Source organism: Theobroma cacao, chromosome 3 (assembly GCF_053813885.1).
Source record: "Theobroma cacao isolate CCN51 chromosome 3, ASM5381388v1, whole genome shotgun sequence".
In the NCBI taxonomy this organism is placed as follows: Eukaryota; Viridiplantae; Streptophyta; class Magnoliopsida; order Malvales; family Malvaceae; genus Theobroma; species Theobroma cacao.
The window spans coordinates 41,135,901-41,151,172 of NC_142641.1; the positions used below are offsets into that span (position 1 = coordinate 41,135,901).

A 15,272-nucleotide genomic window follows, 5' to 3' on the forward strand; every position below is an offset into this window, starting at 1 on the left:
TATTGACTGCAACATGAACAGAGACTTGATTTCAAAATTGAAAGCGAAGAAACATTTTCATATAAAAACACTACCATCCGACCTTTCTCTTGGCCAACACTTTCCCATTACATTGATACGCCAATTCTAAAGTAACAGGTCGAAGGCATTAAAACCCTAACAAAGCAAAAACAACAAAAACCAAAAAGAAAAAAAAGAAAACCATACTCAGCAAGAAAGAAAATAAAGAAACCACAAGACACAAGATTTCATGTGTTACTCTGATGCCACAACTGGAAGTCAAAAACAATATTACCACAATTTGGCAGTTCCTGTACAATTCAAATCAACCCTTCATGGGGACAAAACACTAGGGCCAGGCACAAAAGTCTTCCTTCAACACTTGGCATGAAGCAAACAGTGTCCCTATCATCTTATCAGCAATCTGAAACAGCACACGTTTCTGAGTAATGTTCCTCTTCGTCTTCCAGCTTGTACGCGCTGAAGTGATTGACCCTGAACTTCCATTCTCCTTTGATGGGATCATAGGACAGAAACTCTGCTCCTTGGTCCTCGGCCTTCCTCTTAAGCATTTCCTTGTATTTCTCGACTTTTGGCCCTTCTGTATACTGGCGTCCAGTCTTTTTATCAAAGCATTTGATGTTGAGAAGTGTTACCTCTGCCGGCTTATTAAGACCTTGTCCAACCGGAGGTTTCTTACTGTCATCCATGTAAACAATCACCTCACGGTTGTTGAACTGCACAAGGGACTCCAGATCAAGACGTCTCACATCTGTCTCACCCAGGAACTTGATGCTTCCATAACCATGCCGTCCAACCACAAAGTCCTTAACACGGCGACAATACCCTGGTTCAGCCCTTTCCTTTGCTGCAAGTTCTTGGATTCGAGGTTCTGTATAGTAATCAGACCGCCGGAGCTTTGGCATTAGAGCCTCAATGTCAGCCCCATGCTCATACACAATAGCAGCCTCACCAGCTCTGTGGCCACTGAGCGTCATGTACGAGTCCTCTTTCTGAGCAGAATGATCATCATGGACTCCATTAGCTTTCTGGTTACCTCTGACAGGATGAATTCGCTCCTTCGCAATGCCATTTTCAGCTGGATTTTCTACAATGATAATATCAATCAAAAGAAGTTAAACAGAAGCAGAAATGCCAGCAAACCAATTTATAATGGTCCTAAGTTCATCTGAAAGTTATAATCAGATAAGTACCCTCATAATCATTATCACAAATACGATCACCATGGGCAGAAAAGAGAAAAGATTACTTTTAACACTTAGCTTTCCAAAGGAAAGGAATAGACAACAGGCTACCCCCTGTTTCTGACTGTCTAGCAGAAGAGAGTTATAAAACAGTGTAAGGGAAAACTTCAGATAGTTCCTAAATCAAGCCATGCAATGTCATGAAAGGCAGATGTTTTATAACCCATGCAATTTTTCACATCATAACACACTAAATTAAAGAAACAATTTTAGTAACATAACATTAATAAAATGGCATGACAAGAAATAAAAGATGATTATAATTTCATGTAAAGGATACTTACTGTCTTTATCCTCAGCATTGGAGCCATCATCAGATATTTTGCCTAAATGAAAAAGAAAGAGTTAAACACAGAATCATGTCTGGAAAAAATCACAGTATTTTCTCAGTGCAATAAGAATATTGTAGTGGGACCAGAAAAGTGCTTTCTCACAACAGATGGCATTACCAATTTTTCCTTTGGCCAATCGGCATTACTTGGTTAGCTCATTAGTTTGACTATAATCCAAGGGTGTTTGTGTGTGTGTCATGCATGTGTTACAGAGAGAGAGAGGGAACAGAAACACAAAAGACTACAAAGAGGAACCAATTACATAAAAGTACCCTCACCATTGACTTCTCAAAGATTAAACGCTATTAACAAGGACTTAAGCATCAATAGCATTTTGACACCATCTCTGAGAACCTTACATTGTCAAATGGTGGTAAGTAACACATGGAAAGAAGAAACAAAGCCTGAAAAAAGTTAAATACTTCATAGCAATCAAATTTTGCCCCTATCTGTAAGCTCTTGCTCTCATCCTTACAAATTCACTTGGTCTCACCAAAGGAATGCAGATGAGCTCCAAAGAATCTTACCATTCTCATGCACTGGAGTGGATGCATCCTTCAATGGTGATGCCTTCTCTGCAGAAGCTCTTGAAGACCAATTTTCTGTGGGACGAATGACCAGAGCTCTTGGATTTTCCCTAGGAATAAAAACAGCATCAGCCTTAGGTGTGCTGGGTGTCTCTTCATCATCACTGAAAAATGGAACCTGCAGATGTCAATTAAAAAATGAAACAAACACATGTTAGAATTGTAACTTCATATGGGTAACAATGTAATAATATTAAAAATCAGAAGATTAGATTAACTACTTTCACAAGAGTCAGTATCCTCACCTTTGGACTATCATTATTAGGACGATATTTCCTTGCAGGCAACCTAATCCGCCTTTGTGAAAGGTATCGAGAAGTCAATAAGGGTGATATTCTAATAGGAGCAGGTTTGTCCACAACCTGATGAATTCATCACCAGTTAACCAATTAACACAACTATATTTTCATTCAGCACAAAATCATTGGCAATACTAATGCAGAGAGAGAAAGAGAGAGAGAATGATCTATAACAAGTAAATGAAACAGCAGATCAAACTTGAAGCCTCAGAGTAACTAAAGCAAGGTCAGAAAGTTACAGGCATGCTAGAAATCCCATATTGAATAGATGGTGCAGTCCCAGCCCGACCAATTGACATTTGAGGCATTGCAGGGAGTATTCCATATGGGTTTGTAATAGTCACGGGTTGTACTACAGCAGCACTCTGTGTAGCAGGCCTGTCAAATGGAAGAGAATGCTGGATTAAGCTCCAAAACATAAATTATAGAACTATTTGGACAACCATAGACTACATGCACATGTGCAAAGGTCAAAGAAAAATTATAACAGATATGCATATGCTAGTAGGCAATGTATAAGGATATAAGTGCCAGTGAAAACAGAAGGAAAATCCAAAGGATATGACACATACGATTGGCCAATATTACTCTGACCAAAAATGCCTGATCCACCACCTACAAAGCCAGCAACAATGTCATTATAGTCCGCACCATCAAAGAAAGCTCAATGATTTAATGATAATATTTATGATGAAAGTTCTCCTACCTGATTGCGTCTGACCAAAATTGCTAAAGCTGAAAGCACCACTAGTCTGAGCAGGTGGAGCTGGCTGAAAAGGTGAAGCAAAAGAGGGCTGCAAATACAGTGGGTCAAACTCCATAATTAAGGCTCAGAAACAGGTAAGAAAAGCATGCATGCTAACACAAAGACTCATGCATAAACCTAGAGAGGATTATTTTGCAAATTCAAACTAGAAAAACTCCAAAATTCATAAAGTTAGGCATAAATATTTTTCGTAAAATATTTAAAACACATTACAATCAACAAGTAATCATGATATTTAGCTAAATCAGTCCCCATGAAACCTGATCTTTAGAAGGCATAAACTATCCAGATAAGAGTATCAATTATGACTCTTCATTCAACAAAAAGATTGGCATCTGAATTGGGAAGACAAAAATCTCTTATTTAATTCTTTACTAATTCAACAATACAGAAGCAAATAGCTTACTCCTATCAGCTATCTAATCCTCTTCCCAGTCAATCATACACCACAGGGCTCAACTGTGGACAATTAGTTTGAATTCTCAATTCAATAAAAGAAATACATGCAAATAATTCTGCATCCCTGCAACAGCATGATGAAAATGAACAGAAATAAAGCACTTAGATCAAAGTTGAAGACTAAAGCAACAACAGTATAGCTTCATTCTATAACCAAATGACTAAATGAGCAAAGGAGCATAAATATAAAGAAAAGAAGAACGATCGTAAAAATTTCATGAGTAACTTACAGTAGTTGGGCCAAAAGCAGCTGAGTTGCTAGAAGGAGCCAGTGATAGAGAGCTTGAAAACAAATTCCCACTAAACCCAGTGGAAGGTGTATTGAAAATGTTTGTTTGACCAAAGTTACTACTATTCTGTCCAAAGGTAGATGACACCTGCCCAAAAGCATTGCCAGTTTGCCCAATTGCTGGGGTAGAATTGAACAGAGGGGATGTCTGACTGCTGCTAAAATTTAAACCAGTAGCAAATGCTGGAGTTGTTGTGGGAGCTGCACCAGTACCAAAAATGGATGGTGAAGTTGAAAATGAAGGAGTGATGGATGAACTAAAAAGAGATGAACCAGTTCCAAATGTAGGAGTCGAAGAAGAACTAAATATTGAAGGTGTTGTTGACGAAGTTGGGCCAAAAAGGCTCGATGATGTTGATTGAAAAGGATTTGATGCAGTAGTTGAGGTTGTAAAACCTGTACTATTAAAGGATGGAGGTTTTATACTAAATGGATTGTTACTCGTGCCGGAAAAAGGATTTGCAGATGTTTGACCAAATGTTGAAGAAGAGATAAAAGGACTTGTTGGTGCAGTTGACACACCAAAGCCAATCCCCCCAGAAGGCTGAGCAGCTGGCTGTGGTCCACCTGAATTTTCAAATTAATAGAGCAAGGTAATTAATGTCAAAACACAGAAAAGAAGAATGATCAACATTCAGATTTTTAGAAATATTTTATAAAGGTACCTTTATCTCCCAATTGATAATCCTCCCATCTCAGCTCCTCATGACTTTTATCTTTGTATACAGGCATCGCTGATATTGACTCCAACTTTGCAGCTGGCTGTGTACCACTCCCACTATCTGCTTCAGTTGTAGGTGTGTAAGGCGCTACCCTACTTCCCCCACGTTGACCCCCAAAAGGTGACTGGCCAAAGCTGGTGCTTCCAAATGCTGGTGCAGAAGATTGGGCTCCTGCATTAGAACACAATAGAATTTAATTTTATATATATATATATGAGAATCCTCGTACTCAAAAAGTGGAATGCAAATGCAAAGATACATTTTCACGCAAACTGTATAAGTGCTTTTAAAGTTTATAACTAATTATATAAATTTGATCACTCACCGAAAGGAGAACTCTGGGCTCCAAATGCAGTGGTTCCAAAAGGACTGCTACCAAATGCTGATGTTGATTGGGCAAAGGCTGGGCTGGACCCAAAGCTGAAGGAAGGAGTAGAAGATGCTCCAAAAGCAGGAGTGCTTGAAGCACCAAAAGCAGGAGTACTGGAAGTGCCAAAAGCAGGAGTGCTTGATGCTCCAAATGTGCCTCCTGATCCAAAAACCGGGGCATTCGACACACCAAAGGCAGTTCCAGTGCTCCCAAATGCTGGACTTCCAGTTGAACCAAAGGCAGGGGTGCTCGTGGCACCGAAGGCAGGCATGCTCGTGGCACCGAAGGCAGGGGTGCTTGTTGCTCCGAAGGCAGGGGTGCTCGTTGCACCGAAGGCAGGAGTACTGGAACCAAATGCAGACTGAGTTGAACCAAAAGGTGTGGAGGAACCAAATATACCACTACCAAAAGCAGGCTGTGATTGCTGCGCTGTGCTTCCAAAAGGACTTGATTGCGTGGGAGTAGACCCAAAGCCAAATGCAGGCTTCTGTCCAAAAACAGAAGATCCTATCAAAACAAAAAAACAGTTATCAGCTTAAAACTGAAGAAAAGACACCAAATGACCCAAAGCTATGACAAAAGAGTCAACACATGCATATAACTAAAAGCAGATTACCAAAAATTTGCAAATTAAATGTTTATCAGAAATAACAGCTGCTCCTTTTGGAAAAAGATGGCTCTCATTTAAGATCATATTTTGGTGATCAATGAAAAAGGAAACAACCAAGCATGTTTCTTATGATGAAACATTAAGTTTCTTCCATCTCCACTTAATTAAAACTGCAATTAATTTTAACATGAACATGATTATATAGGTAGGTACGTATGTATGTATATGTCTACCAACTCAATGATCTACACCACATGTATTAGAACACTAGGAATAAAGCGTCAAAAAGTATCAAAAAACAAAAAGGCATTTCAATCATCTTTATTAATATATTTAACAAGAACAGAAAGAATATGAAATGAAGGAGAACTAAATTGTAACAATAGAAAAGAAAAAACCTACAGAAACACTTACCACCAAAAGATGATGATGAACTGCCAAAGGCAGTAGTAGAAGAAGATCCGAAAGCAGGTATGGAACTTCCAAAAGCTGGAGATGATGAGGCACCAAAGGCTGTTGTTGAGGAAAAGGGAGAAGAAGATTGCGCTGCACCAAACACTCCAGTAGAAGTGCCCCCAAATATTGAACCCCCTGTTTGGGAGCCAAAAGGGGTTGGACTACCAAAGGAAGGTTTAGGTGCAAATGGATTGGTACTTGCATTGTTGGTCTGCCCAAACACAGACTGGGATGCAAATGGGCTACTTGATGATTGCCCAAAAGCTGCATGAAGAATTTCTAACATTTAATATAACTTTCCAAAAAGATTCACATGCAATAACAAATTTATTCTCAAAAAGGATGACATCTACATATAGGTTAAAAATAACAACAAAATTTAAACACTGATAACGCAACTAAAAGCATATATATCACAAACAAAGCACGATTAGTTGACCAATAACAAGCACAACAACTTTTCTAATTAAAAGATTATAACTAACAGCAAACCTAGAAGCTGAATAACCTACTAAACAGTTACCATGGAAGGCAGTGCTTTCAGGATAAGACTTTTACTGTAGTACAAATGCAGAAGAGAAAACCGCCAAAAAAGAAAAAAAAAGATTAACTTAAAAAAATGAAAATATTTTCTTAGTATATCACAGCATACAACATAAGAATGCTTGTTGAAAAATTAAGCTATTCTTCAATATGAAAACAATAAAAAATTTGGAATTACACAATTCGTATATTAAAACTACTAGCCACAAGCTTCAAGTTTTCAAAGAATGACGGAAGCCATTATACATTCATCGAAACATCAGCTAAACAAATCGAATCATCCAAGTAAAACACATATTGCCAGTAAACTTTGCACCAGAAATAATAAAATGTAAGAGGAAGACTTACGGTTAGTTGAACCAAACATCTTCGCTTAAATAGTTCACCGGTCCGTAATCCCAAACTAAGAAAAGAAATTGAAGCAGAAAGCAAATGAAACAAACAGAGAAACTAGAATAAGTATGCATATATAAATTCCACCGAATCCATGAGCAAATTGAATTAACATTGCAGAAATAAACTAAATGCCGTTAACATGATGGCATGAACCAAATTTGGATCCCCTTTTCCATTTAATTGCGTATCAAAAGAGTCGATTCTTAAGTGGAACTGCAAAACGCGATTGAAGTTGAACTTTTCTTTTTTTCCAAACAAAAAGAAAATTATCCAAAGAGAAGAGTAGAAGAATATACCAGGAAAAAAAAAAGAAAGTGTTGAATGCTTCAATGAATCGCGAATAAAACCCTAGCCATTATATGTACGTGCAATTGCGAAACCTACAAAAAAAAAAGAAAGAACCAGCCTGTGTTATCGATCAGTGAAGCAGTGGAGTGCGAAAGAAAAAAAATAAAGAAATAAATGAGAAATTAGGAGAATCGAACCTTTTGGGGTCGATCTGAATCGGGAATATGAAGAGATGGAGAGAGAGTGGAAGTTTATTGAGTCGGAGAAATCAGAGGAGAAAGGGTGGAAAGAGGGAGATAGACGCCCCCCGAATGACGAAAACACCCAAACGGAGGACAGTAATGGAGCAAAATAGGAGGGTTTGTAGGGTCGGGTGATCCGCGTAGCGTTGTTTTTAAGTCCTTGCAGGGGCGTAGCGTTATTTTGCAGCCCTAAAAAATAGATGTTCGAAGACTAAAACATTAATAAATTTGGTGATAAACTTTTTGTAATTGAAATATTAAACGATGGGGATATATTAGTACATTAATTTAAAAAAAAAAAGAGGATTAAAAATTTTTTTATTTGTATGTTTAGTATTTGTTTTTACCTTATTTATCTTTAAAAGGAAAATTTGGACTAAATAAGATTTTAAAAACATCTTAAAAAAATTTTTAAAAACCAAATCTAAAAAAATAATTTTAAGAAAGGTTATTCTCTTTTTTTAAAAATACGTTAGTTTTTATAAACAAAATACGTTAGCTTTTTAAAAGGTTTTTTTCTTATCTATTAAAAATAATCTCAATACTATCTTATCAAAAAATATTTTTTTTATGATTTATTATCAATTATACACTTTATGTTATATAAAAATACTTTTTATATTTTCAAAATTTTATTTAAAAATAAATAAACTTAAATTTTTTCATTGTGAATAAAAGAATTTGTGATTAACAAAAAGTAATTTATTAAAAACTGTAATTTTAATCAAAATTAGAACTTATATAAGATGTTCTACTATACAGTTTATCTTTAGAAAAAGTTATGAAAGTAAATTTATCAAATAGTTTTACCTTCATTTTAAAAATTATTATTTTTTATAAAAACTTCATAATAATTATTAAGTTAAAAAAAGACAAGTCAAACAAGCTCTTAATAAGATTACTATTAACATTAATTAATCACCTGTGTTAACAAAATTTAATAAATAAATAAACACCCTATAAAAAAATATAACTATAAATAGTTTTTGATATAATATTTAAAAAATTTCTAAATTATTTTAAAATTTTTAAATAATCCATTATTCTTTTTTATGTTAAATCAAATCTTTATATTTTATTTTAAATTAAATAAACTCTTTTGACTTATGATGGACTATAAAAATAAATAATTATAAACAACCAATATTAATCAAAATATCATTCATCATTTTATACAACGTAACGTTGATGTAATATATTAACATGATATATTATAATTTTCACTCTTCACATCAACATTATGTCAGTATTATATAGATATAAAGTAATAAAATATTTTGATTAATGATAATTAATTCAATATCTACTGAGAAAGTACTTAGGTTAAATTTAACACGACTTTACTTAAAAATTGTTGAATACCATTAGTAGTAAAATTATGTTGTTGTTATCCAAATCTTGAATCATGTGAGACAATTTATTGTATTTTAAATATTTTTATGATTTATTTATCCAAAAACCTTTGAATGATTTATATTTATTTCTCATGAGAATAAACTAAAATATTAAATTAAATAAAATATGATATTGCATAATAAATTATCATGTTCAACAACTAACAATTTGACAAATTTTTATTCATTGATTAAAAGCATATACAAACCACATAAAGTTAAATATAAAAATCAAATAATCAAACAATATATCCACAAAAATAAATAAAAAAGATAAAGACTTATAATTTCAAAATATTATTTGACATACAATATTATTTTCTATTAGTTAAATTCTGTTTGGGTCTCAAACTATCAAATTAGTCAAAAAATAATTAAACTTGAAGTATTAAAAAACTTAATTTGGACTAAAAATTATTTACAATTGAAACTTAAATAAAAATTACTGACAATTGAAGCTTAAATAAAAATTACTGACAATTGAGGTTTAGATGAATTATTGTGAAAGAATGAAAAACGCAGCTAATGACCAAATAAAGGAAACGTTATTGTAGGTCTCAAATATAGGATTTGAATTTTTGGATTAAGAGAGTAGTTTAGGTTTTGAATTTTTTTAATAAAAACTTAAATTATAAAAGGATTTTTTTCTATATAATATTTAAATATTAATATATAAATTATTTTTTGATAAATTTAAATTTAACTTATAATCTTTGACTGCACTCCTTACAAAATTGTAAAAAAATTAATAAGTTTATTAATATATTAACTATATAAAACTCTAAATAAGTAGTATAACAACTAAATTTTTTTTTGTAAGTGAGCGGTGTCATGTAACACCACTTATTTCAAGATAGGTTGTCATTTGTTAATCATAAAAACATATTTGATTAAAAATAAAATATAATAAATTAATTAAATATAATACAAATATTTATTTAATTTGTTAAAATAATTTAATAATTTTTTCAAATACTATGTCATAGATTTTTTTTATTTCATCATAATAATATAGTTTTATTTCATAAAATGCAATAATATGGTATGTCAAGATTTCGTAGTCCTAATACATAAAGAGGAGATCACTAGTTGATCAAATCGAATAAATCAATCAAACTAATTTGATTCACTCATTTCATTTTGATTGTTTAATTTTTTTTCTAGATTAGTGAGATTGGTATAATAATATATTATTTTAATTATTTAAATATATTTTATATATAATAAATATTGTTATGTTATTTACAATTTTACCATTCTTAATTTTAACTCCAAACCCCAAATCTTATCTTTAACACCCTCGGTCACACCCTATAGGGCCTATACCACTGCACAATTTGCTGTCCACCACCGCTAGTGCAAAACCACTATACTAATTATGTACAAAATTTTCAAATTAAAATATTTTAAAATTTTCTTAAATTGTTTATAAATATTTAAATAAATTTATATTTTTATTATGATTGACTAACTCTTGTTAATTAAAATGATGCTTATTATTTTTTATGTCATATGAAACTAATGTGGCATAATTGTTGGTAACATAACATGCTAATATGATATAATTACATTATTATATGATAATTTTATCATTAATTACGACAAGTCAATATGTTATGTCAGTATTATGTAAATATAAAATAACAAATGTCAATTTAACTAACGATAGTTAATCAATTATTAGTCATAAGGATTTATTTAGTGTAAAACAAAAAATATAAAAAATTCATTGAACAAGAAAAAAAAATATTTTAATTTTTAAAAAATATTTCATTTTTTTTTAATATTTTGCCAACCCTTTGATATATAAAATAATAAACTTGTATGTGTAATGCAGGAGGAAAGAGAAAAGGAAGCTCCAAACATTAGCAAATACGTGTGATCATTAATAGATAAGTAGTTTTATTTGTCTTTTTCTTTTAAAAAAAGTTGTTGAAAAATATTGTTAAAAATTATTAAAAGAATTTTAAAGCTATAGACGAGTAGTTTTATTTGTCTTTTTTCCTTAAAAAAATTGTTGAAAAAATAGTTAAAAGAATGGTAAAAAAATATGAAAACCGATGAAATCAAACCAACCAAATTTTAATCATTTTTGATTAATTTGATTCTATAAGGTAATTCGATCAATTCCTATGGAAATGTCGATTTGTTTTTCATAAATCGATCTAATGCTTGACTTTAAAAACGTTGAATTAATAATTTTTTTTTTTCGTTTTCCTGGTTTAGTAAAACAAAAAAATATGCAAGGTTTCATTGCCACTAGAACATTAATTAAAGCAAGAAATCACAAATCTATGAATTTTTTTTTTTACATGTGACCAAAGATTTCATTAATTGATTTGGCACATCAATTTTTATTTCATGCACTATCATTAAGTGCTTATAATCATGAATTTCTCTTCCTATCATTTTTCCATCATTAACTTTTATGCACACCAATGCGTGATGGATAACTTTCCCTAAGGTGAGTCAATATGATATCTTTCATCAATACCAAAGGAAAAATAAGAAAACACAACAGCAAATTGGATTTAGTCATAGTTGACAGAATTATTCCATAACTCATTTGACAACAAATTTAAATTGCCAATAATTTAATATAACTATTAGGATTACTATTAGAATTATTATAATTCTAAGAGCCATATCCCTCTTGAAAACTGATTATGTTTAACTAAATTAATTGTTAATAAGTTAACTTTTGGAACTTTATTCATGGAAATATTATATATATATATATATATATATGAAATTTTTTTGTCTTTTTAACAGATTAATTAATAACTGATGAAGATTGATAGACATTAAATCCACACGTCCAAAAGTAAAACCTTGGAATATTTACCAACAACACAGGCTGAAATTAGGAGTTATTCCGGGCCAATTGGGCTGAGGATACATGTTGCCCAAAATGCTCACAGCGAAGTGGACCAGTGATTTGTAAAAGGTCTCTAAAGTTGCGAGATTATGGGCTTTAATCCATCCATCAAAGCTACAAGATTGCTAACCATACTTAACAAATCTCTAATGTTATTTTTTTGACATAATGTCCGAAAATTTTTATATAATTTTAAAAAATTATTTTTTTATTACATTTAATCAAGTATTTATAGTTTTATTTTGAATCAAATAAGTTTTATAATTTATGGTTGATTAACTATCATTAATTAAAATATCACTTGTCATTTTATATTGGATAAAAATGTCGTATAGTAATGTTATCATGCCATGTAATAATCTAATATGACATGTCAGCATGTCATGTCAGCGTCGTGTGATATAAAATAAGAAATGATATTTGAGCTAATAATAGTTAATCAACTATTAGTTATAAGAACTTATTTAAATTAAAATAAAATATAAAGATTTAATTAAATGTAATAAAAAAAAAAATCTATTTGAATATTCTTGAATAATTTATGAATTTTTTAAAATATTATATATATATTGGCTTAATATCTAAAAAAGCTCTTAAACTATTTAAGAAAATTTAAATAAGCTTTTATACTTTTATTACGTTCAATCAAGACCTTATATTTTTATTTTGAGCCAAATAAACCATTATAGTTTTATTTTGAGTCAAATAAATCTTTATAATTAATGATTAATTTAGTCAAAATATCATTTATTATTTTATATTACGTGACAGTGATATGTTAAAATATCATAATTGATGATGGGATAATTTATAGATATACTATAATTGATGATGATATGACATGCTAATTTGATGTGATAATATGAACATGTGATATTTTTCACCTTTCGTATCAATGGCATGTCACTATGTCAGTGTAGATATAAAATGATGATATTTTAACTATCACAATTAGGCTAACAATAATCATAAAGATTTATTTGATTTTTTAAAAATAATTTAAAAGCTTATTTGAACATTATGACATATTTTTTTCATTTCAAACTTCTTGCAAAGTAAAACCTTAAATTTTGCGGTGAGAATGGGAAAGGAACAGAGGATGATTGGTATGATCTTCCTTCTTTAAGGAAAATGGTGGTCACCAAGCCACGATGATTCACAATGAAAGATAGATAGAGAGAATGATGAAAAGTTTTCAATTTAGTAACAATGCTACAAAACAAGGAGAACTTACAACATAGCCATCAAATTAAACAAAGGAATAGAAAAGTTCTCATGATTCTTTTATTTTCCATGTTTCTTAAAGTCTACAGAATGGAGTTATGTGTCTGCTTCTTATTGTTTCAAAATATAATTCATGATAATGTCTAATTGGTTGCTATTGTAATTTAGTAATTCCGTCGATGTAAACAACTGGGCCTGCAATAGACATCGCAATATTTTATAAGATTTAAGCAGCAAGGTTTTGCCATTTTCTTGTTGTCGACTGCTGGTTTACCAAAGATACCGTTTCAATACACACAATTATAAGAAACCTGAACCTCGGCTACTCAAAGGTTCGATTAAAGGAAGAAATCAACTGATCAATATGGGGGCTCCAAGCAGTTCTAATGGAGTGCGTGGCAGAAAGAAGTCATCATCCAGAGGACACCATAGATTCGTGGGAGTTAGGCAGAGACCATCAGGGAGATGGGTGGCTGAGATCAAGGACTCCTTGCAGAAGGTCAGGCTTTGGCTTGGAACTTTTGATACTGCCGAGGAGGCTGCTCGAGCCTACGATGATGCTGCTCGGGCCTTGCGTGGAGCTAATGCGCGCACCAACTTCGAGCTACCCCAGTCAGCATCCAGTACGTGCGGCAACCGCGTCTCCTTGGATAACATGCAGCCTTTCTCGTTTGAGGAAGTCTGTGGGACGGGAAGTGATGCCGATGGGTTTCTTGGAGCACTCAAGGCCAAGTTGCTTGATGGCAAAGGGCTCAGAGTCCTATCACCTGCTAGTTGTGCTGGTTTGCAACCTAGCGTTGCTTCCAGCTCTCCTCATAACAACAGCAACGTAAGCAGAAAGTCAGGAGCGACAACAGTTGCTCCTCAAGGAATTGGAAACATGAACCCTGTTCAGGGTCCTGTAAATCCCGGTTTTAGCAAGCCCGACCTTGTCGTAAATCAAGATCATGAACATGATGATCAAGCGGCTGCAGGTCATATTGGAGTTCAATGGCATCAACCTGGCCAAAGCCAAACTGCGTCTATTGCAAGCATGATGTGGTCCAATGAACCGTCATACGAAGCGGCATGGGGCACACAGATGAACCAAGTCCCTCCTAATGGCTTGTTTAATATCACCACTTGCACAACTGCAACATCTACATGGCCACTTTCCGGGACAACTGAATCAACGATGGACTTGTCATATTCGGACCAGTGCACAATAGAGATGCAAATGAATATGAATGGTAAAGCAAACATGGTGAGCATGCCAATTTCTCAAATTGATGGAACGACAGAAGGTGTTTGGCCGTCAGAGCAGCAGTTTGTGCACTCTGACAACAACGGTTGGAGTGGCGCTAATGGCTCCTGGGATCCTTACATCTATGTTTCCTCCGTGCTTGGTTGATATCAGCGAATTACAGATTCATCATGATTAATGCAATTCTTTCATTTTCTATTGCCATTATTAATTGTACAACAACACCAACTAATCATTCTGTACTTTGTGCCCATAGAATCCTTTAAAGCTGTAATTTGACTATTATACTCAGGGAGAAAACACAAAGAATGTACCAGTCATTACATTCAGTATTACGCGTAACTGCGTAAGCATTTACTTAATCACAGATTTTCCCTATTCTATAACATCCTCTTCATGATTTATCCAATACTGATAAAATCTCTTTCATAGCAGACAAGAGCTTCTTTAACCTTAATATGATAAAATGTATACTTGTGAATGAATAATCAAATTATAAGCCAAGGTTTTGCACTTTGTAGCTCTAATGTTTAGTTTACATACAACTAAACGTTGCTATATTAACACTGGCAGAGTAGGATGACTCCATCCTTAGACTTACATGATTTTACCCGGTTGATATTTCGGTAAACTTCATCACAAATATCAACTTGCTTTGATCACCCTAAGTGCATATTTTCAACTAAACCTTAGTTAAATCTGTTGAGCTAATACGAGGCTCTGCTCTGCTCTGCTGTATGCTGGGATGGAGAAGTGTATTAAATGAAATTGATACTACATTAATTCCTAAGATTCCAAGTGGCAAGACAAATATGTCCAAATGCGATGAAGAACATTCTGATAGGGTTGTGGGCTGAGGCTCATGCTACTAAGAAAATTGAAAATGACCCCTTTGTATAGTTCTTCCTA

General features: G+C 32.8%; 2 protein-coding genes across 2 annotated transcripts; one reads left to right on the top strand and one right to left on the bottom strand.

Moving 5' to 3' along the window:
- Window positions 1-29: 29 nt before the first annotated feature.
- Window positions 30-7,769, bottom strand: LOC18605917 (Nucleoporin autopeptidase). The gene is made up of 14 exons (XM_018118001.2): window positions 7,580-7,769; window positions 7,391-7,474; window positions 7,047-7,101; window positions 6,114-6,419; window positions 5,045-5,596; window positions 4,663-4,890; window positions 3,939-4,564; window positions 3,190-3,277; window positions 3,056-3,098; window positions 2,723-2,861; window positions 2,430-2,546; window positions 2,125-2,302; window positions 1,550-1,591; window positions 30-1,108 (listed from the first exon to the last, which is right to left on the bottom strand). Exons 3-14 carry the CDS (start codon window positions 7,063-7,065, stop codon window positions 417-419), a joined length of 3,030 nt encoding a protein of 1,009 aa, XP_017973490.2. The 5' UTR covers window positions 7,066-7,101; window positions 7,391-7,474; window positions 7,580-7,769; the 3' UTR covers window positions 30-416.
- A 5,706-nt stretch (window positions 7,770-13,475) lies between these two features.
- On the top strand, window positions 13,476-14,715 carry LOC18605918 (uncharacterized). Its single transcript, XM_018117259.2, has one exon. It carries the CDS (start codon window positions 13,485-13,487, stop codon window positions 14,508-14,510), a length of 1,026 nt encoding a protein of 341 aa, XP_017972748.2. The 5' UTR covers window positions 13,476-13,484; the 3' UTR covers window positions 14,511-14,715.
- Window positions 14,716-15,272: the final 557 nt, after the last annotated feature.

Excerpts from the sequence above, each read along its gene's own strand:
- LOC18605918 (XM_018117259.2), top strand. The coding sequence starts at position 13,485 with ATGGGGGCTCCAAGCAGTTCTAATGGAGTGCGTGGCAGAAAGAAGTCA.
- LOC18605917 (XM_018118001.2), bottom strand. Across the intron at positions 4,891-5,044 it reads AGCCCAGAGTTCTCCTTTCG|GAGCCCAATCTTCTGCACCA; the intron begins GTGAGTGATCAA and ends GTTCTAATGCAG. Across the intron at positions 3,278-3,938 it reads CTGCTTTTGGCCCAACTACT|CCCTCTTTTGCTTCACCTTT; the intron begins GTAAGTTACTCA and ends CTGTATTTGCAG.